Source organism: Petromyzon marinus, chromosome 2 (assembly GCF_048934315.1).
Source record: "Petromyzon marinus isolate PM22_M1 ecotype Great Lakes invasive population chromosome 2, UKy_Petmar_22M1.pri1.0, whole genome shotgun sequence".
NCBI classification, from domain to species: Eukaryota; Metazoa; Chordata; class Hyperoartia; order Petromyzontiformes; family Petromyzontidae; genus Petromyzon; species Petromyzon marinus.
The window spans coordinates 9,131,748-9,153,469 of record NC_133668.1 but is presented as its reverse complement, the minus strand read 5'-3'; the positions used below and the strand labels follow the sequence as shown (position 1 = coordinate 9,153,469).

The window sequence follows — 21,722 nt, the reverse complement described above, 5'->3', positions numbered from 1 at the left end:
TAATGTTTAGTTTTCATTTGTCTGCTGATAACGTCTTTTGAGATTCATGTTGATCATGAGTCACTTAAAAACCATATGGGAAGGTACATTTTTATTTTTCAATAGTAACCGTGATATCAAATGCATTGCTGATTAAGTGTCCAAAATGTACAAGAGCAGCAGGTTTAATTATATTACAGCAACTATTGTCGTACAAGTATTCCATGCCAAAAAAGGTTAGTATCAAAAATTATAGCAAAGTGGCAGTGGAATTCTATTAGTGCAGCAAAAGTCTAATACTACAGTTGTGTAAGCACCAGCCAGAGCACCCAAGGACAATATCACTTTTCACCCAATTACTATATGCATATTACATGGTAAATCACTAAAATGATGCACTCCTAACATTCAGCACATGGTATGGCAAAGTCAGCAGATGCAATCATGGTTGACAGCAGAGAACTTGTACAACAAAAGAACCGGCAATTAAAAATATAAAATATTTGCATTATGCAACACTTAAGGCAAATGCACGGTTGCACACAACACAACAACCTCTTCAAACTTGGTGTGACAAGCCAATGCATTATAATGCTGCAGCCAAGGACACAAAGCGACCCAAAACTGAAAATGTGGCAAGGTCAGTGGCCGATTATAGGTCCAATGGGCTCACAATGAGAAAGTCTCGGCTCGTGTTGCTGCCACTCTCTTCATCTGGGCTGATGAGCGAGCGGACAGGCCCAGCAGTGTGGTGGTCTTCACCCTGCAGGGTTTGGTCATCTCCCAATGGGTGTTGGCTTTCAGCTAAGGGATGCTTCTGCATGCTGCTGCCATTGCCTCCATCACTTGACAGGGCGGCATGCCCGCCTTCATCACTACATTCGACACCGTGTGCAATTTCCTGCAGGGTGCTTTTGCGAGCGTGTCGGATTTCCATGAGTGGGTTGTCCATGGGCAGGTTCTGCCGGATGGGACGAGGGCTCTGAAGGCCGAGTGAAGGATCCTCGGCTGTTCTGTGTGGCACTGAGACCTTGGCCACTTTACTGCCAGGCCCTGCAGCCTGGAACAATGCATGAAAATACATTTAAAGACAAATGTGCCACGACAGGCACACACGAAGTGCAAATTGAGTATATTAGATGTCAAAAAGGGTGCTTTTGGTAGCCATATTTGAACAAGGTTTACACATACTTTAAATATATTAATGGTGCTGAAGTCTATGGTAATTATATACGGCCCTTTGGCAGTCCACTAACGTCAAAACAATGTGTTAGTTGAGGCAAAAAAGTTAATTATAACATTAAAACCCATATCCAAAATCCATGTATTGGCAACATTGTGATGCATTCTACAGTTAAGAAAATCCAATATCTTTGACAACTCTTGTTCGGAGAACATCAGATGCAAAATCAAGGATACTACTGTCCGATCCAAAACCTACGTTTTAAGAATATCTTCTACCTGCAAACGTGGTTACCCAGAACAGACAATGGAACAGAGGCTGAGCACCAAGACTCAGGAAGGACATTACACTTGCCTTACCCACCACCAAATCCCATCCAACGAGGCCTTAACACCGAACAGTGCAACGGCAGACACAAGGGGGTGTGCAAGTAACCTGGCTGCCATCTGGTTGGTAGTGGTTGTCAGTGATGGAGATTTCCTCATTGTCCCCAGACTCGAGCTGGCTCTGGTTAAACCTGAGAGTCCCCTTCAGGATGTCCTTAATCTGTTCACACAGGTCCAACAACAAACAGCAGGGGTTTATACCAGCAAACTTTGTCAATGAAAACATACATTATGCATGAAAATTCGATTGAATGTATGGCAGTGAATAACTTAACGTGGTCAAATCTTCTGCTGGATTAGGGTTTCCTCATGCAATGCAGGACGTGGGGTTATTGGATCATATTCAACACTTAGTGCGGGCTGAAGGCAGGAGGGTTTTAAATATGAGCCTGGAAGTAAAGCAATGGACTTTTCTGCCCTGCTCTCTGCTGCCCACCAGCAACAGCCCCCACATGAAAATTACATTATGACTGTAATAGTTCCCAGGACACTCAAATTCAGAAACTCCTAGATAGGAATAAACCTCGAGGTTTAAGTCACCAAACGAATTAAGAGCAGGAATGTGACAAGATAATTGTTACCAATGAGTGCAGATTTAATGCTTGTGTAGTGACGTATATATTGAGTTACTATGGCGTTCCAGCTACTGAGAGAAGAGTGTAACTGCGTCTTAGGGCCTCTGTCACCAGAGTACGAATGGCATACATGACAGTCGAGGTGAACCCAAGAGGGCACGTGACCTGCAGAGGATAAGGGCGGGGGGGGGGCAGTAGGGGACCAAAGGGATAGGTGATGTAAAGTCCCAGAACCTTCTGGGAAGATCCCGAAGGGGGCATGGCCAAGGGTGGAGCGAGGCCATGCTCGGGAGGATAAAGGGGCAGTCCCGGAAGCGTTTTTGGCTGTTTTCTGGAATCAACCTACCGTGCTACGCTCTTCGGTCTTCACTCGTCACATGCGACATCGTGGGTCAGGCAGTACTTTACTGACCTGACCCGTTTATATAGTGACCTTGTTGAGGTCTAGCTCCGTGATAGTTACCACAGTTATCCCGAGTGTTTATGTAGTTACCCTGTTGGGATGTATAATAAACGTGTTGCCTCCAAGTTACAAGTGTCTGCCTCCGTGGGACCCACTACACTTGTATTGCAACTTGCGAGGTGTCTAGCAAAGATGTAACAGTGGGATGTACGGCAGTTCCTGGCAGATAAAGCATCATCAACTGGACCTAATGCTGGTGTTACTGTGCGTGCAGCAGTTACATAATTGCTACTTCTTCCGCTTTACTAACAAGTGGTTTGTAAAGTCGCAATCGGTGAGCATTTTATCTGTACTCATTGGTTTCTTGTTACATTCCCACTCAATTCATAGTTTGCCTTTGTGGTCTATGGTGACCGGGTGGAAGGAGGGCGAATACCAACTATAATCACCCAGGAATGTCTGTCCTTAACGCTCGTGACGTCACTCCACATCGACCAGCCCCCCCCTTCATTAATATTCATGAGCAGGTGACGTCCTCTAAATGGTTACTCCACATTGGGGGCCGAGGCACCTCCTCCCCCCTCCTCGGCGTCAACTTACAATCCTCACGGCAAAGGCAGAACCGCCGTCGTCACGCGATCTCCGTAACGCTATTGAGACATCAAAGTAAAAAGGACGTCATGATGAACAAGAGCTTATAACTATAAAATAAAATAGGTCTGTGTTACCGCGTTCTTATAAATTGCATACGCATTAATGCAATTAATATCACGTAACCGTCTGCTTTTTGCTTGCAAGTTTCAGATTTACTGCAATACACCCGTCCTTGGACGGGCAAAAGGCTAGTTAAGCAATAACTAGTGACAAAGTCCTACGTGCAGTCAGTCGAATAGGGCTGAAATATGAATCCTTTACTACCTGTTTGATGCCAGCCAGGGACACCAGGATCTCATCTTCTCTCTGCAGGTTCTCTTGCAGAATGTCCTCCTGGATTTTGGCTACACCATGCAACACAAGCACATACAAATGACCAATAATTGTTTTAGCTGCAACTCTGCACACATGCAAACACACACTTGTGCAGATGTCCAAGTAAGAGTCATGAGTGAAAGCTGAAGCGTAAAAAACTGCACTGTGAAACGCAACCCAGGTGCTGGTCCAATTTCTCTGCGCAGTAATGGCACATGCCCTGCATTTCCATCAGCTTGGCCTGCAGAAGTGATATTTGGCTTTGCAGGTCTTCCTCCTGTTCACACACACGCATTTGTCAATTCCCACACACAACACCCATATTAAGAGCCAATGAAGAAAATGTAGAGAACCTTAACAAAAGGACACCAGCATTGGCCATCATCTATCCACTGTTGGATAAAGGCCTCCCCATGCCAAGGCAATCCCACAAGGTCCAGTGCTGCTACGATTCATTTTATTGCAGCAAGAACTGACCTCATCTCATTGCTCCATCTCTGGGGTTGTCATTATCCTTTTGACTTCCATTCCATCACCAACTTGTCCACCGGCCATCATTCTTTCAAGTGATGTATTTTACCAAAGGCCATTTACTTAATTGTCAACATGTCTCCGTTCCCTGATCTGGGAAATGTTACCTTAAATTATATACCTGACTCAAAAGGATTCAAGCATAAAATAAACTATTCACATTTAAATGAAAGCAACCATCTCCCTTCCATGGCACATACTACCAAATCACCAGATCATCATTTATTGAAACACACGTGGATTGGATGTTTGGGGTCCCATAGTGAGCCAAGAGTACGCACCAGTTCCCTGCGAGTCTTGCTGACGCTGCGAGGCCGAGGAAGTGTGCTACCGCTACCGAACAGCGCCTTCCCACGGGTACCGGCCGGCGAGGATGGCAATGGCCTCGGCTCCTCACGGGACAGACTTTCTGTGCTTGGGGACGAGCTGCCCTCACCCCATCCCAGGCCTGCATGCCCCACACAGCTGCATCACAACCATGGTACCAATGCCGCTCCACGGTGCACATCAGAAAACTGACGTTTCTACATGCTTCCGATTCGTGCCCGTACACCAATGCAGTCTCTTGTTTTATTTATATACTAGCTTTAGGTCACTGTCAAGGGTACAGGAACATGATCCACTGTAGACTAAACAAGGTAAGCTAACATATATTTGACAATCGCACTGCCTCTGAGGACTATAAAATGAGTTAAGTCTACATTTCCTGAATGCCATAATTTTCATTATGATACACTGCCAATGTACCTCGGTTTACTGTGCAAACTGGTTATAACTGAACTTTTTAACAGATTCACCATGTTATACTAAGTTTGAATTTGTGTAAAATGGCAAGTTAATTCAGGAGGGTTAAATGTGGGCACAATTGGTAAACATCAATCAGTAAAGTAAAAGTGCATTCGACAGCAACGTTTGACCAAATGACCTCTCAAACAACTCTCTTAAGTGCCGAACGGCGACAAACGAGACTGGAGAGATCACAGAACAAGCAAGCAACATTGGGCACCAGCATCCCAAGCTACAGACGCATTACACAATCACACTGGGAAAGACAGGGGTTGACAAATGAACACGTGCAGGACACAAACGTGGCAACGCCAGTTACCTGTGCCACCAGGCATGCTGTCGGCAGGCAAAGGAGCCTTTTCCCCATTGCCTGCCTCGACCTTCCCTGTCAGCACAGAGCACACACAGCTGCAGACGTCACCCATCGGGGGCCCCAAGCAAAACTTCGAGAGAGGTCATTTTATTGAGAAGGTAAAGACATTCTCCCACGTATAAATAATCCCACGACAGCCCGGATGTAACGTGGAAACATGCACAAAATTCCAAGTGGAGTTAAGGGGAAATTATATGTTATGAAATAGCAGAATTGGTGCAAGAATAATGCCTGAGCTGTTTGGTATAATATCAATGTAAAAATTGATGGATTACTCAAGGGAATTTTTGTTTTGACCAGTTATAACTTTTCCCTGAGAAGTTAACTTGAAGTCGCTGTTACGAAGAAGACAATCAAATTCTACGCGTTACCTTGGGTGCGTTTTTTCTACCAAACTCACTGCCGTGTTTTTTTGTTGTTGTGGCGTTCAGGCACCACTTTCAGAAGAATGCAAAGCAAGCACGGATATACTGACCCTTACTGAGGTGTGAAGGCACGCTCTCAGATTTCAGTATGCGCTGCTGCTGCTCCTGCTGCTGGTGCACGTGCACGTAAGTGTCCGTCATCAGGCGTGCTCGTGGCACAACGCTGGTGGCCTGTCCCGATGCCGGAGGGCCTATGAGTTTGCGCGTCAAGTTGAGCAGTCCCGCAGAGACTTTGTTTATGTTGACGGCTGGCCGTTGCTGTGTCTGCCTGTGCATGTTATTGCAATGCAAGCATCACAGGAATACAAAAAAAATCAGGTCAAAGCATCCGATTGCTTCGTCAGAATAGGGTAGTTCTCATTTATCTTGAACCCTACTTTTGGCTCTCATTGTTAAGTTCTAAAATCACTTCCAATAGTTTAATCAATTTTTTTGTACTTTAAATCACTGTCGTCAGAAATCCAAGATGCTTAATCAGTTCTCCGTATATATTTATGAACTAGCCTTTTGCCCATCCAAGGACAGATGTATTTCAGTAAATCTGAAACTTGCAAGCAAAAAGCAGACCGCGACGTGATGTTCATTGTATCAATTCGTGTGCAATTTGTAAGGCTGTGGTGACAGACTTATTTCATTTAAAGGTTATAATCCTTTGTTCATCACGACGTCCTTTTTACTTCGATGTCTCCACAGCGTTACGGAGATCACGTGACGTGAGGGTTCTGCATTTGTAGTGAGGGTTGTAAGTTAACGCTGAGGAGGGGGGAGGAGGCGCCTCACCCCCCTCCCCCCCCCATGTGGAGTGATGTCAACCGCTAATTAATATTAATGGCGGGGGGGGGGGGGAATCCATTTGGAAGACGTCACCTCTTCATGATTATTAATGAGGGGAGCTGGCCACCGTTGAGTGACGTCACACGCGGTTCACAGACATTGTTGGCTCATTATAGTCGTAAATTTATTTCTGAATACATTTTCACGTAATATATCTTCTAAAGTTTCTGGGAATAGCCTCGGTGATTAACCCATCCATCTCATCATCACTCATATGTTTTGCTTAATGATTTATTTGTCATGTTCTTCACTCACATCTTTTATGAAATAAACATGTATGCTTAAAAATTTAATACAAACCATCCAGATGATGATTAACAAAGGTATGTAATCTGAACGTGCGTATATATTTATAACCAAATGTAAGGGAGCCTTACCTGGCAGCATGTTCGGTGTGCCGCACAATCGCAGATGCCTTGGGAGTCTCCACAGTGCCCGAGAACTTGTAATTGTTGGGCCTTGGATTGTTCTGTAAAACACAAAACTGACTTTTTTTTAAACAGCTTCTGTAACAGTTTAATCAGCAAGGATGGCTGCAAACTTCAATACAAACCTTACTTCATGGATGAATGAAAATACTACATGTCAAATTATGGCATAACAGAACAAAGTATGATGGACACCATGGAACCTTTTAAGGACATTCAAAAATATGACCTCCAATACGTTTATATGAAATTTAAATTAAAGACAGTGAAAAACCCATTATGTTGGATGACGTGTCGGTTGTATAAGTGTAGAACTGTGTAGACCCGGAGTATTTTGTCAACCAGTGCCCTTTGCTTCACCATAAGAAACTGTTCAGGACTAGAGATCATATATCTATGAATTAATATTGATTTGACAACCACCAATTATTTTAGACGAAAGTGTTAAGTATGTATAAGAATAAACTGCAGCAAGAAAATGTGTTGCCCCATCTGGTCCTGTGTTATTTCAAGTGTATGAATTAGCACCTTGGGGTCACGAAGGAAGAGTGCTTTTTGCACCAGATGATGGAGATCTCCACTGGGAGGGTAATGCATGAGCAGTCCCAGGCACGTCTGGTAGTTACTCGACAGCACTGGAGCAAGCACATGCGTGCAGACGCATGCACACACACAGGTACACACACCAAAGAGAAAAGAAGATCTACATTTGTATCCCACTTAGGTCGTTAAAACAGGAATTCATTGCGGATGCCTATTATGACCAATAGGCCCATTACATGGTTGTTGTACAGGCACATCAGATTGTCAAGCTTCTGTGGATTAAAGATCCTTCAAACGACTATTGAAATGAATGCAACCTATTGCATATCTTAACATCTGGCAGTTCAACAGCATTGGTTCAAGCAAGCCTGGCTCTGATATATGTTAAAACCGGTCCAGAGTTTGCTTGTGTTAAATGAATGCTGCTGGGATAATGCACTCCCAGAGGGTCTTGTACTAGACATGAAATTAAAAAAATACTTTTATTTTCACGTGGAGGGACAAATACAAATGAGATATTGCTTATTTCACCCCTTTACTGTGTACGACTTATTTATAGCATCCAGAATGCTCTATTAATCTGGTATCTACCATATACGGCAATTACAAATCTTCCTTCACGTATCCGGAAAAATTGTGATGTCATCCGGTATCTTGCCACGCAATTATCATCCATCTGTTGATTACGGAAGCTTCAGGATGCTGCCCAGTGGTGGCGCTCGTGGCAGTCTGTACTTAGAGTACTGTACTTCTGTATACCATATTTTCCCGCATATAGCCCGCATACAACCCGCAGACACATATACCCTGCAAAAATAGCGTTTTGTGTAAAACAAATTTCAGATAGCCTGCACCTCCATATACCCCGCAGAGTCTTGTTTTGTTTGTAAAAAGTGGTGTACCCCGCGGGTTATATGCGGGAAAACACGGTACTGTATTCTAATCGAGCCCCCACCGCTTCTCTACAATTACCTTAGAATCCTCTACAACTGACTGGTCAGTACTTCTGTAAAAGGGTATGTTATTTCTTATATCATAGTTAAAATGTAGGCCATAGTTTCTGTCTTGAAAAGTTTTATGTGCTTGGAAAATTTGGTCAACCATAAGTACAACTCTCAGATAACCAGCATATTTGATTAACCGGAACCCTCCATTCCCCATGGATGCCGGATAAGAGAGCTTGTGTTGTATATGGAAATAAAAGTAGTTGAAGCCAAATCAAAGCCACCGACAGATCCCTAACAGGCTGCTTAGGGTGAGCCTTATGGAGACCACGTAATACGACAAATATGACCACAGTGATCCCTGAACACCAGTTGGGAATCCCTTTACTAACAGATACAGATGAGCATGCCTTGAAATGGAACCCAACCTCACGAGGATTCCTTTCAGGAGTGCCAATAACCATCAAAGCCATCAAAATTATCAAGCGATGCAAGTGCAATCCATCCCAGCTTCTCTGCTATACTCTAGACAGATGAGTGTGCATTTGTGGTGGCAGCCGGTCTCACGTGGGTCACGGATGTTCTGCAGCATGGCAACGAACATGTAGTCGACAAGCGAGAGGTTGGAACTGTCAGCGAAGATGGCGTCCCACAGCGCCAATAGGTCTTGCAGGGGGAACTCGCGTCCGAACAGAAGGCGTACCCACCGGCTAAGGCAGGCAGTCGGCATTCACACAGTATTGGCACGGACGTGTCAACCAGAGGCTTCACAGTTATAAATAACGCTGCAACACTACGCAACTTATCCAAAAACATTAAGACGGGTCTATCTATGATAAACACTTTACATGTGTTATTCCACTTCTCAGAAGAGTCCCTACTATTACAGACACAGGCCAATTTAAAATAGCTCTCTCAAGTATGCTACTTGAAGTGAGCAAACGTGATCCTCATTAAGAGCAACAGAAAGTAAATATTTGTATGGCATTAATATTGCATAAAACTACAGCAAAGGCACGCAGCACGTGGTGACACCCACATGCCGTAGATTTGCGGTGCGATCTCTAGGCGCAACAGGTGCATGTAGAGCTCTGTGTCATGCTGCTTGAGCACTTGGTCGTTGATACGGTTGAGCTTGGTGATGATGGCAATGGAGGGGCTGTTGTCTTGCGGCCGCGCAAACGGGACGGCGTTCACAGTTGGGTCACGACCCTGTAAAGCACAGGGTGACATCATGCACCACACATCGATTCACAATGTACTTTTCCACCTGTATAGTGGAAAACACGGTGCTAGACTTGACATTGTAGAATATATCACGTACATTTCAAAATAAAAACCCTTTGGCGAGGTTCGTGGGGTCGTCATCTTACCATGTATTTCTTCCGCTCGGAGTTGGAAAACCAGGGTTCTGCCGTCTCCATTAGTTGTGAGAACAAGGCACTGAAGGAACAAAATTTAAAAAAACCTTAGTCTTGGCAGTGCTGCAAAATTTGGATATCATGACATTGTTTTTTTATTATTATAAACATTTGAATGAAGCACTCACTAAGCATCATGCTCCAAGTACTCCGGGTTCAAGATGGTTCTCATCTCGTTGCTGCAGAGAGAATTGTGTGGTTAGGAACGGTATTCTTTAAATTTAACATAAAAAAATACATCCCTATCAAAATTTACTCTTGATACAACTGCACATCACAAATAATTGCGTCCCTGATAAGTAGCCATGATCGATAGCAATAACACGATTCATAATTATAAAAAACAGGTGCAAGAAAGTAAATAAATTCACCAAGCGCTATCCCAATGCCTCAACCGCACACACAAGGTTTGTTTTTCGTGGCTCAGCACTACAGTAACTCACGTGGCCTGGGAGAGCTCGGTGGCGTGCAGGAAAGCCTGGTAGTCGCAGTGCAGCACAAACACTATGGGTGCCAGCAGCTCATGCATGCCCTGTGCACAGACAACACCACTTCGCTGCAATGTACATTCACAGCAACGTTTCACACTTGGGAATGGATTATATCACACCCTAACAGGTGTGAACTATAAATGCGTACATTAAAAGCTTTATTGACCACAGTTGTAAATCACATTGCAAAGACAGGGTTTACAGTGATAAAACGTATCGCCCCACATGCACATTATCTTTACAGTAACAAGGAAATCAAGCCATACAACACCTACAAAAAGATTTGGATTAAATGCCAGTCTTGATGTCAGCTCCACACAGGTTTGGCCAGAGAAGTCCCCTTTTTGGGCAGCTATGGGGCAGGACTGGCATACTTGTAAGCATGACACGTTTTTCTAATAATCTGGCATCATATGTTGCTGTCAAAGCAGTTAAGTGTCTAAAATGTTATGAGTGGTGGCTATGGCACACCTGTCTGTACAGCAGATGCTCGTTCTCACGGGCAAAACAGAAGAGGATATCTGTAAGAAGTTCCTGCACCCGCTCCTCTTGGAAGTACTGGATCTCGGGAAACCTGCAAGTTGCATGAATCAGATTGCCTTCAAATCTGTGGACTGCAAAATGTTAAGCAAATGGTGCGCATGTGCCAGCAATGAAAACACTTTTTTTATATGGAGGCAGATGGGTAAGAATAATAATGCCAACCAGACTCACGTGCGAGTTACATCTTGCTCAATAACTGCACGCAGTTCCTTGTCCTGGAAAAACCGGTTCCAGGGACTCTGCAAGAGGCATTATATAGCAGATAAGTTAGTGGCTGTTTTCACGTTTATAGTTGGGTGCAACAAAAGTGTATTACTCCGGGTAGAGGCTTTGTATTGCATGAAACATTAAAGCTTCATGTGGCTGTGGGTGATTAACTAAGGGGAGCGGTGCCGCAATGCAGAGTACAATACAGTTGTTGACCCGAGTTTGAGTGTTGATCATGGCAAACATCAGTAGTGAGTGGTATCTGAATCGCTCCATGTCACCACCGTTTCACCAAACCACACTGAACAGCGTGGTAAAGTATGGTCTAACAATTCTCATGACCGACAGCAGTGGATTTCATCGGGCTGAAAATTATACGTGTTAATTTCATTCCACACTTATGTTATGCATGATGAAGAGAGGAAGGGTGATAGAAACAATACCATTACTAAATGCACTTTAACTCTGAACCAGCAGAGGATATTACCAGTGGTGCCTAATAGATGGTTGTAAATTGGTCTTTGAATACCTCTTCTGCTTGTGATAGAGGGTTGTTGATGTTCAAGTCTTTCTCTCCTGCCTCCTTCCTGGGGTTTGTGATGTGCTGTACACACGCAGACAATGGCAGCAGTATGTAAAAAATCAATAGGGATCAATACAATGAGATGTATTTAGTCCACTAATGCATAGCTATTATCTGAAATGTATATGGGCATTCCGTTGTGGTTTGTTTAGTCTGTGTGTGAGGAACACCAATGACAGACTAAAAAAAGCACTCCACTCTGAAATCACGTCACATGCATTCGATTGATTATGGAACAAGTACGGCTAAAGTATCAGTGCCATGCTGTGCAGGGAACCATGAATTCCCACCATGAGCTTGATTTGGTCGTACTGCTGCCTCAGTTCCTCAGTTATCTTCACCCACAACTCTCTGTCCTCCGGCAAGCACTTCAGGAACATCTGCAGAAAGACAAACTCGTTCCACAACAAGATTCGGAAACCAGTTGCCTCATGCCATCAAAAACGAACATACACTAACAATGCAGCCGTGTCTCAAAGAGCTTTACAAAACGCACGGTAACTACAATGCATCAACAGGGCCGTGGTGCGGGAAATGGAAAATAATCAAAAACATAATAAATGAATATATTTAACTGGGACGGAGCACAGCTGTGTGTGTGCATGCACACGCTTGCTTGGTGTATGCTCGTACCTTCCAGCACACGCTACGGAATCGGCTGCTTCTCAGCTGGCCCTTCATGCCACGCTGCCGCACTCGAGAAACATGCTCCTGGTCGTCAAACATCCTCACCCACTCCTGCCTACCAGTGCCAGCAGAGCATGACAGCAAACAGGCATTTCAATATCACTCAAACAGACTCCGCACATCGTCCACCAGTACACCTTGCAAGGTTACCATGTATCACGCAGTTTTGCACAGCACAGTATTAATCATGACCATCTCAAGTTAAACATTATATAAAAGCATGAACACTTAGATGCGGTATGTAACCAAAAGGTAGATTTTTTTATGCACCTGTATGAATCGGCAGTGTTGTTCTCAACATCAGATTCCAGGCACGGTCCACCCACTTCTTCTCCTGATGATGATGCACATTCAAAACATTCAACTAATTCCAGCCAGTAGTAAGCCATTGTATCAAATATATATAAAAGAGTACCTTATATTTAAAATGAGAAATAAAAAGTCACTCGGGCGTAAAGTTTTAACGTTGAATGTTAAATATTCAAATAACACAGTAAGTGCGCGCAGTTTGCTTCACTTTTAGTCCGACACCTACCTCTCTCGGATTGCAGGGGGTGCCAGGACTGTTCACTGCTCCACTCGCCATATTCAGGTTGCGTATGCCTCGCCTCGCAAGAGGAACCTCCATTGTCCCTGCTCTGCATTTCTGCAACTGCACACAGCTGATGGTGAGGAGATTTTAAGAGGCAGTTATTGCTGTAGTGCTAAGCACAGCCAGGCAGCATGGGCACACAAACTGCGTAGCTCAAGTTTCACAAAGCAACATGACCAGCCTGTGACCACATGATTGAGCCCTCTTTATTTAAAAAAAAACATTCTTAGATTAAGCTACATTTAAAGGTAAGCCATTGGTCACAAAAACGTGTGCACTGTCTTTCATTAAAATTATTGTATAATATGATTGTGCATATACAAGCAATGTATTGGAAGTTAAAACATAATTATAATGTATAATCATAAGACGTTGTAAACGAAAAACATAAATGAGAAACATTTCAACAATGAAGCATATCTTTAACACAATTTTGTTATATCCCAAACGGTGCATATTTTGAAAAAACGTATGTAAATTATTTAAATAGCACGTTTATCGCCAAAGGCATTATTTGAAATCCTTAAATACTGCCAAGAAATAGCATGTATTCGAATATATGTACGCATAGATGAAGGGTAGAATGGGTTTGCACTGAAGTATGAAATTAAGCCTCACTAAGAGCTATGGAGCAGTCCCAAGAGACAAGATCACTCACTTCTGTAGTTTAAGAACATCATAAATCAATGCTGGGGTAGCAAGTTATACAATAACACTTCAGCTTAAATAGGCACTGTACAAGTTGTTTCATTACTTCAGCAGGAACATAATGCAACTGTGCCTTGATAAAAGAACTTTGCATGAAAAATACATGACTCAAATATTAATCTCTGATATACATGGTCTTCCTTATTGATGTATTTACAATAAACTGCATTAAGGTTGGGGTGTAATCGCAGCGCAGTGGCAGGTGCATTGCACTTTGAAGTAATCGGAGTTTGATTTCTGGCCATGCATAGCGTCAGTGGCAAGTGATAATGGAACCGGCCCTGGGTCCCAACGCACTTCACGCAACCTGCACTGGTCAGCGTGCCATGCAAGGTGAAACATCATTCGTGGGCCAACACGGTGTTCAAAGGCCTTCATTTAATAGTGGAATGACAAAAGGCCGCAACTTGTTATTACAATATTCCTTTTGTATACTTTACTGTTGATACTATACACCTCCGATTAGCACGGTTGGCTATGTATGGTGCGAAATAATTTAAACATAAATGTAGTATTTAAATCCAGGTGCTATTGAATCACATTTACTTAACAGAGGAATCACTTTAATTCAGTTCATGCCAGGTGGAAGATGACTTGGTGGATTTGTTGTGAATTTCGGACACCATAAAACATGTTTACTAGTTTACACCACTCCTTGGGAAATATTTAAAAGATATTTTCCCAGTGCAAACGGACAATGATATACGGTAAAATAAAATTAAGTATTCTCTATACTGTATTATGCAGTCAGCACGCATCTTTAAATCACTTAGTTGCATTACTATTAACATAAACCCGTTTTGCGGATCAATAAAGTGTCGCATACACTTTACATTTTACGTCTCACATGCCCAAGGGCTGATTTACTTGGAGTCAATGAATTGTGGAAAATATCATCTCGGTGCAAACAACGCGAGCTCAGATGGTTTTTTTTAAATAGACTTTTACCCCAATTTAACGCAATTTGTGCTGCTGGCGTCATGTCAGCAGACGAATGCATCGCGTCTCTCTGCTGCTCAACCGGTGTCGCTCATCAAAGTTGGCACGCGTGGCTGAGCCCGCGGTGCTATCACATGAGGGCCAGTCCCTTCAAAAGGATTAACCACTGTTGACTCCCACAAAAAGATACTCCTATTACATCTACCCCAGAGAGAGAGAGCGAGTTTAGTTAACCCCTAAACGGGATATGAACTCGCAAACTTAGGACTGCAAGATGGAACTACGTGACCGCAGTTGCAACCCAACGGATCTATTTTAATGACAATTGCATACATATGGGGGCGGCATCAATCCAAGAGTTAATATAACGACTGAACATGTATACATGGCCACTTGACAAGGCCATAGACGGAACGGCCTGGCCAAACCACGGAAAACACTGCGCAATTACAGAGGGTAAAAACTGAAACCGGCAAACTAATTTGCCCTAACCAAAAATGTAATTTCGGGTCTTTAAACTAGCGTTGACATCGGGGGGGCAGCTTTAATCCTGTTTAATGTAAGAGATTCATTTAATTAGTCGTCTAAATTTTTACTTTAAACTTTCGTGACTGCAGGAATTCATATTCTTTGGTTTTCGGTATTTGTATTATTTTCTATCTACGTGACTTTACCGAAAGACTCAGACTAGAATTAGTCGTCCTTAATCTTCCAAAATCGAAGCGTCTCGATTCTGATAATTTGCGGGCTCACCAATACGAATTGGAAGCCTTGTTATCTTTAAAAGTAACCTTCCCACTTAAAAAAAACCCTTCAAACTCGTATTGTGCAGTCACTTATACGGAGCAAACGGCGCGCGTCTCTACAAGAGGCTACGCCTGGGGTTGCGTCTACATCATAATGACAACTTCATGTTTCTATATTGGGGGCAGTCTAACCAAGATTACCGACTGCCTTCCCATTAAGCTGTATTTGCGTTCATTTTAAGGAACGGTACCGATGCAACGCGGTGAAGCACTCCAGTTCTGCAGCGGCAGCGACCAACGCAAAGCGGTTGGCGGCGCGGGTGGGGCAGCGTCCGCCCTTGTTCCGCGAACGGAGGCGGCCCCCTCGCCGGCGGAACTTCCAGGTAAGTCAGGGGGGCCCGTCAATAGGCCTACCTCGCAGAGCCGCTCTTCCGATGTCTCTCGCTCGCGGCGACCGGTGACGCCGTTTTCCCGAGGCCGGGCGGATCAGTGCAGGGGAGCGTAAGGGACGCAAAGAGGGAGAGGGGCCGGAGGGGCCGGTGGGGCCGGTGGCATCGACGGTGTCGGCGCGAACAGGCCGACCAGCCCCGCTCCAACTCTTCCCCACCGCCGCTTTATAATTTCCAGAGCGGATAGACGCGCGTGCCGCGTCCTATTGGCTCGGAGTTTAACAACGTGACGTTTTACATTGACGCGGCGAGCCAATCAAAAGCGGCCGCGCGCGTTTCTGACCCTCATTTAAATGAGATGGAGGGGGGCGTGGCGCTGCGCATCAGCTGTGCGGGGTGTGTGTGGGGGGGGTGTAGGTGGGGTGTGTGTGGGGGGGGTGTAGGTGGGGGCGTCGTCGTTGGCGCGCCGCGCTACGAACCTGACGACCTGAGTTCGATTCCCGCTCACGACCAACACCAGTGACGATTATCTTGAACCCGGTCCCGCGCCTCCCCTAGGTCGACTCGGCCTCAAATGAGTACCCGGTGTGATGTGCAGTAAACATCGCCACTTGGGGGAAGACAAAGGCGGTCGGGCGTGTTTCTCGGCCACGCACCCCACTTCGTGTGCCGTTCCGCCCTTCATATCGGCGCTTACACGCTAACGGCACTTGCCCGTACGCGTCTGTCAAGGCTACACTGGGGGGGGAGGGGAGCTTTGTCTTTGGTGTTGGCGGGCGGGGGGGGGGTGTTTGGGGGTGACGGGTCACGTGCGCTGCCGGTCACGTGCGCGGAAACCGTGTCACGTGCGCGCGATTTCCGTGGGGTCGGTGGCGCGTGGGGGCCGTAGGCGACCGAAGGTGAAAGGCGCCGCTCCCCCGTCGCGGCTTGGCAGGTGGTGGTGGGGGGGGGGGTCCTTCGTCACTAAGAGGGAGAAGAGTGGCTATAACGAGAGCCCCCCCCCTCCTCAACAAGAAGGTCTTTGGCCTCACTCTTCCACGCTGGTCAGACGTCTCAGACGGAAGTGGGTACGCGGGGGTGCCCACACACTGTGTCCGCCACCGCTAGACTTATCCCGAGATGTGTACGCAGCTATTAGTATATTGTGTTACGTGTTGTTTTAAAATTCACTGCTGCTGAGCAGCACAAAGGAAAAAAAACACATTTGTCGGAAACGTCAAGGGGCCAGCAACAAACAAGCACAATTAGCGTCGTACACGAGTTCATAAGCTTGTTGAGATGGCCGCATGTGAATGTGGCAACTTTTTTGGGTTAAAGAGACGATGGGAGGGAATTCTAAAAGTGGAAATGGAAGCGGCACAAGGTGTGGTGGGAGCTGAACTCGGTGTGAGCGAGTCGAAACCCCGTGTCTTGTAGACGCAAGTCCTCCACACACGGTGGCGGCATCAACCAGAACACATTCACGGAACCGGTAACCGCGGCAGTAGCGTTTAAAGAGTAAAAAGTGCGCGCGACTGATTTGGCGAGTGGCACCCCATCGGTGCTGGATCAGTCACCCTGCCTGCTCTACTCACAATGACATCACGTGCAGCGAGCTAAGAACTGGGTGCTCCATCCCGGCTATGACAACTTCAGTGAATGTGTGCTTTGTAAAGTAGTAGTAATTATTACACGTGCTTTGCGCACGGGAAAGAAAAGATGAGTTGATGCCTACTTGACCGGATTACTCGTACTACCTGTATGGCCTTTCCATGACCGGTCAGATATGATTGTTGTGCCAACCAAGCAGATTAATAGGTTTACCATGACTCAAGAATATTGTTACATTTCCAGCCTTACGTGATACAGTTATTAATTACTTTTTTTCGTTGAATGGGACCAGGTTATTGTCACCCCAATCATTTTTTTCCAAGGCAGTGATGATTGACAGTGAAGTATCTGCGCGTTGAGCAGCTAAATGTTTATCACTTTAAGCGTGTGATATAAATGAGTATGATTTGTACTGTTAGCGAAGGAGCGGATAATTTTGTGAGTGGAAAATAATAAGTCATAAATACAAATAATGTGGGAGACAGAACGACATTGTGAAATATTCGGTTGACTGTGGCAGAAGGATTTAAAAAAAACCTGAACGATTGTTTCCATGATTTATTGCAGTCGGGCACGATGTAAATACAATGTGAATCCAGTTAGTGAGTTAGATATTGCGTGTCCACATATACGGTATACCAGACAGAGGTACCACACACCCGGCAGCACATTGAGGCCCAAAATGATTTGACTCGGATCGGTTTGTTGTCTACACAATTCCTGACCTAGAGAGAAAAAAGAACACATGGAAGACATGGGGGATGAGTTTTGGTGGTCGATGCGCAAGCTTGAGGACCTGGTGGAGTTGTACAAAGGCAGCCCTTGCCTCTACGACACGATGCTGCCGGACTACAACAACAAATGGAAACGACAACAAGCTCTGGAGTTCATGGCGCAGTCACTTGGAACTAATAGTAAGGCTGCGTGTGTAGTCATAATATATATTTTTTATTAAATGTTATTTAACTGCTGGATGAAAGTCATTCGGCTTAACCGCACTAGTCAGCGCAGGTTGGTGACTGGACGACCCAGGGGCCTGAATACAGAAAAATGTGAAATCCGCCAGGCAATGATTGTTGGATGTTCCAAATGCGCTGGTTTAGTACTGTTATAGTAATGCTTACCAACAAAGTCAGGTTAAATCATCGACCTGCGAGCTTGGGCAGGACATCGCCAGAAGCATGGTGGCTTGTGCTTCAGGCTTAACGTTGGAGAGGGAACGCACCCGAAAATACCTCTAGTGTGGAAATAAAACGGTGAAATCGGCAAATGCACATGTGCTAAATAGATTATATTTCAGAACCTTGAGAGATGTTGATGGTTTAGTGAGGCTTTCAACCAGCAGTGGATCGATCGTGGCGAATGATTATTAAAGTTGATCGGCGTATAAATGATCCTTTTGTTTTTTTAACAGAAATTGAGGTCGCCAGAAAAATCCGAAATCTGCGCACAGTCTATTCAAGAAAGAAAAAAGAGGGCAAAAGCAGGCAAAGTGGAGATGGCGGGGGTGATGCTTCAAGGCAGACTTGGTGGCTGTTGCCACATCTGGAATTCTTGGATAACTTTGTTGGCTGTAAGAAGACCATCTCTAATATGAAGGTAAGCACTTTAATCCCGCATGGTGACCACTTATTTTCTACCAGGTGACTTAAATTATCTCCGGATTAAAAAAACTTGCAAAATGCATCTATATCCTTTGGTTCTTTCGGTAAAGTCACGTAGGTATAAAATAAAATAAATCACGACCATTTGATTGCAACACAAGCAATCATCGTCAGGTGAAAAAACCACAGCAAGAAAACAAATTTTGCTGAAAATAGTTTTTCTTGCTGTAGTTTTCCCACCTGATGGACGCTTGTGTTGCAATCGAAACGTCGTGATTTATTTTATACCTACGTGACTTTACCGAAAGAACCAGAGTATGAAATTCCTCCAGTCACGAAAGCTTCAAATCTAGATTGCATCTATATCATGTTCTCTGCTGCAAGAGAAGACATTTTCATCTTAATCGGTTTAAGCCTGCCAATCTGTGGACTCCATTACCTCCTCTCGTTTTCTAACTTGATGTCAGTTATGTCATTGTTTGAGCCCTTGACATGTGTATGTATACATGCCTTTGCAGAGGCTCAGTGCAGTGCACGAGCCAAGACAGTCGACGGTTGTGTCAGGAGCAAGAGCGATCGGTTTGGTGTAGGCAGGGGTTTCTAGTCATTTCCAAAATCACTTTTAACTCTTGGTTGTGCATTGGCAATCCCTGACCCCCATAAGGTTTCAACGGGTATTTGTGCATAAAAGGGGTAATTGACCACCACCAAACATGGCACTGCCTGGCAGCATATTTGGTTTAGGGTAGGGAACCTTTCATTAATTATGGAGAGCCAAATATTAATTTCTCATAAATGTTGTTGGGTTATGCATTATTTAACAAAAACACTGGTTGAAAGACAGGTACAGTATTTGACTTAGAAAATTACAAAAAGTGTTTGCAAGCACACAGTGCAGTTAAGACGTTTGTAGTGGTGGATAAATAGTTTGCTGTGTATTTTGAAATGGTAAGTTTCATTTGTATGTATGTATGTTTAACTTATTTCTCAGTGTACCCTAATCGAGCCTTATAACATGAAGTTGTAGGTTCCTCATTTCTGGTGTAGGGAGGTTCAAAGTTCCAGAGAGGCTGCACATACGGAAACTCTTCCGTCATATGCGGACATTGAAGCCTATATCTTTGCAGGTGAAACGTATAGTCTTTCAACAAGTATGAGCGATAATGCAATACATTTTTTCAATCAACATTGAAAATTCAAGAGGCATTGGAAAAATCTACTGCACATCAACTGAAGCAATTTCATGGCATACGAATATAGATATAGGTGTAACTTGCTATCCATCCAACCATACACAATAGATTAGACCATTGCCTGTGGGATGACAAAGAAAACATTTCCATCCAGGGCACCATTCGTTGGTTGAAATTCCAGCACGGTGTGACAGTTGTGAATGTGTAGCTACTTCTCCAGTGTGCTAGCCAGCATATAATTATGAAAACATATACTTAGTTTAATACTTTAATGGATTACATGTTTATGTACAGATGGAATATGTCGACAACGAGAGCAGTCAAGATGTGGAACAGAGGTCTGATCAAGATGAAGCTGAACTACCAACCAAAACTAGAAACACCACAGAGATTCCAAACAGCCCAACTTCAACCCCTGAATTTACATTTCATAGGCCACAAGGCCCAAAGCAAAGGCCCAAAGTTAAAGAGAACAAACTTGGAGAAACAGACAGTCAGATAATGGAATTGGCCATTAAAAGTATGGATACTTACTTCGCAAGGCCATTTAAGGAGGATGAATTTGATGTGTTTGGCCAATTTATTGCCAATGAGCTACGTTCCCTTCCATTAATTGAAAGTCGGCGTTTAAAATATAACATTCTTTCTGCTGTTCAGGAGGCACACTCGCCACATGAATGTTCGTACACATCACACACAGAGCACATTGCCACCACAGCAGTCCCCATACATTCCATGCAGAGTGCACCACCAACACAACCCCAACAAAAGTCCCCAAAACAACTTCCGTGAACCAGTTACCATCCTACTGTTCCTCAAAGTATACACGTTTAATGGTTGTTACCCATTATGCATTTTTTTGCGTTCATCCTATTTTAAATGTATGAAAATACTGTCTAGTTGTTGTGCTTAATTTTCTTTGCATCATCACCCATGTCATGCTGGGTGTGACTTGTTGGGGGTTTCCCACCTTCAGGAGGCAGCAAGTCAGAGCAACCATTTTTTACTGCCCTGAGTAATGAACCACAATAAAGGTGATTTCACACACACGCCATATATAAATATCGTCCATATATATTAAAAAAAACAATCTTCGGTTCTTTCGGTAAAATCACGTTTATAGGAAAATAATAAAAGAACACGACGTTTTGGTCGCAACACAAGCATCCGTCATCAGGTGAGAAACAATTATCTGTTGTGGCTTTATATAGGCACAGGGGGGGGGTAGGGGTTTTGTAGAGTCGTGGCTGCAGAAGTTCACGGGGGGTGGGGGGGGGGGTGGAGGGTTTGTGGCGTGCAGGGACGGGTGAGGGCTGGAGAAATTGGCATGTCAAGGAGCTTTAATTAGTAAACGAAAACAGCACGGGTGGGTGAGTGAAAATTACAGCAGTTAAAACTTGACGTTCTTTTATTTTCCTATCAACGTGCCTTTACCGAAAGAACCAGAGAGTATGGATTCCTGCAGTCACAAAAGCTTCAAATCAAAATAAAACAATTTTAACTCGCTTGCTGATTTGGTGTTTTATTGCAATAAAACCTGACCAAAATAATTGCGCTTTGTGAGTGTGCAAATAAATTAATGTGGCAATAATGAAGCAAGTGTTGTGATGGCAACCTATAACCTTTGAAAGCAGTATCGCATCCCATCCAAATTGAAAACGAATTTCTTT

The 21,722-nt window shown here is 44.2% G+C and overlaps 1 protein-coding gene and 1 long non-coding RNA gene across 9 annotated transcripts; one reads left to right on the top strand and one right to left on the bottom strand.

The window, feature by feature from the left end:
• Positions 1–76: 76 nt before the first annotated feature.
• On the bottom strand, positions 77–15,967 carry TBC1D5 (TBC1 domain family member 5). Of its 6 annotated transcripts, none has more exons than XM_032964581.2 (22): positions 15,691–15,967; positions 12,827–12,953; positions 12,562–12,625; positions 12,238–12,346; positions 11,895–11,984; positions 11,551–11,625; positions 10,986–11,053; positions 10,743–10,845; positions 10,224–10,312; positions 9,909–9,959; positions 9,733–9,802; positions 9,399–9,571; positions 8,927–9,069; positions 7,401–7,507; positions 6,822–6,928; positions 5,667–5,878; positions 5,132–5,197; positions 4,308–4,474; positions 3,673–3,772; positions 3,445–3,524; positions 1,598–1,708; positions 77–1,039 (listed from the first exon to the last, which is right to left on the bottom strand). In XM_032964581.2, the coding sequence occupies exons 2-22, from the start codon at positions 12,933–12,935 to the stop codon at positions 632–634; spliced, it is 2,502 nt and encodes an 833-aa protein (XP_032820472.1). In that variant the 5' UTR covers positions 12,936–12,953; positions 15,691–15,967; the 3' UTR covers positions 77–631. The 6 variants fall into 6 exon arrangements, with proteins under 6 accessions (XP_032820472.1, XP_032820456.1, XP_032820440.1 ...); XM_032964565.2 differs by having other exon boundaries at positions 5,661–5,878; positions 12,827–12,943; XM_032964549.2 differs by having other exon boundaries at positions 5,661–5,878; positions 15,691–15,966.
• A 534-nt stretch (positions 15,968–16,501) lies between these two features.
• On the top strand, positions 16,502–21,602 carry LOC116948185 (uncharacterized). 3 transcript variants are annotated; one of them, XR_004403763.2, is made up of 4 exons: positions 16,502–16,728; positions 17,985–18,169; positions 18,670–18,854; positions 20,347–21,602. It is a non-coding gene; the product is annotated as an uncharacterized LOC116948185 (long non-coding RNA). The 3 variants fall into 3 exon arrangements; XR_004403764.2 differs by having other exon boundaries at positions 16,502–16,732; XR_004403766.2 differs by having other exon boundaries at positions 16,548–16,564.
• The last annotated feature ends 120 nt before the right edge of the window (positions 21,603–21,722 follow it).

What these genes read in the sequence shown, in the direction of transcription:
- TBC1D5 (XM_032964565.2), bottom strand. Translation starts at nt 12,935, where the DNA reads ATGCAGAGCAGGGACAATGGAGGTTCCTCTTGCGAGGCGAGGCATACG. An exon ending in CCCCCTGCAATCCGAGAGAG is followed by an intron (nt 12,626 to 12,826) that starts GTAGGTGTCGGA and finishes CATCATCATCAG; the next exon opens with GAGAAGAAGTGGGTGGACCG. An exon ending in CCGAGCGGAAGAAATACATG is followed by an intron (nt 9,572 to 9,732) that starts GTAAGATGACGA and finishes TGTGCTTTACAG; the next exon opens with GGTCGTGACCCAACTGTGAA.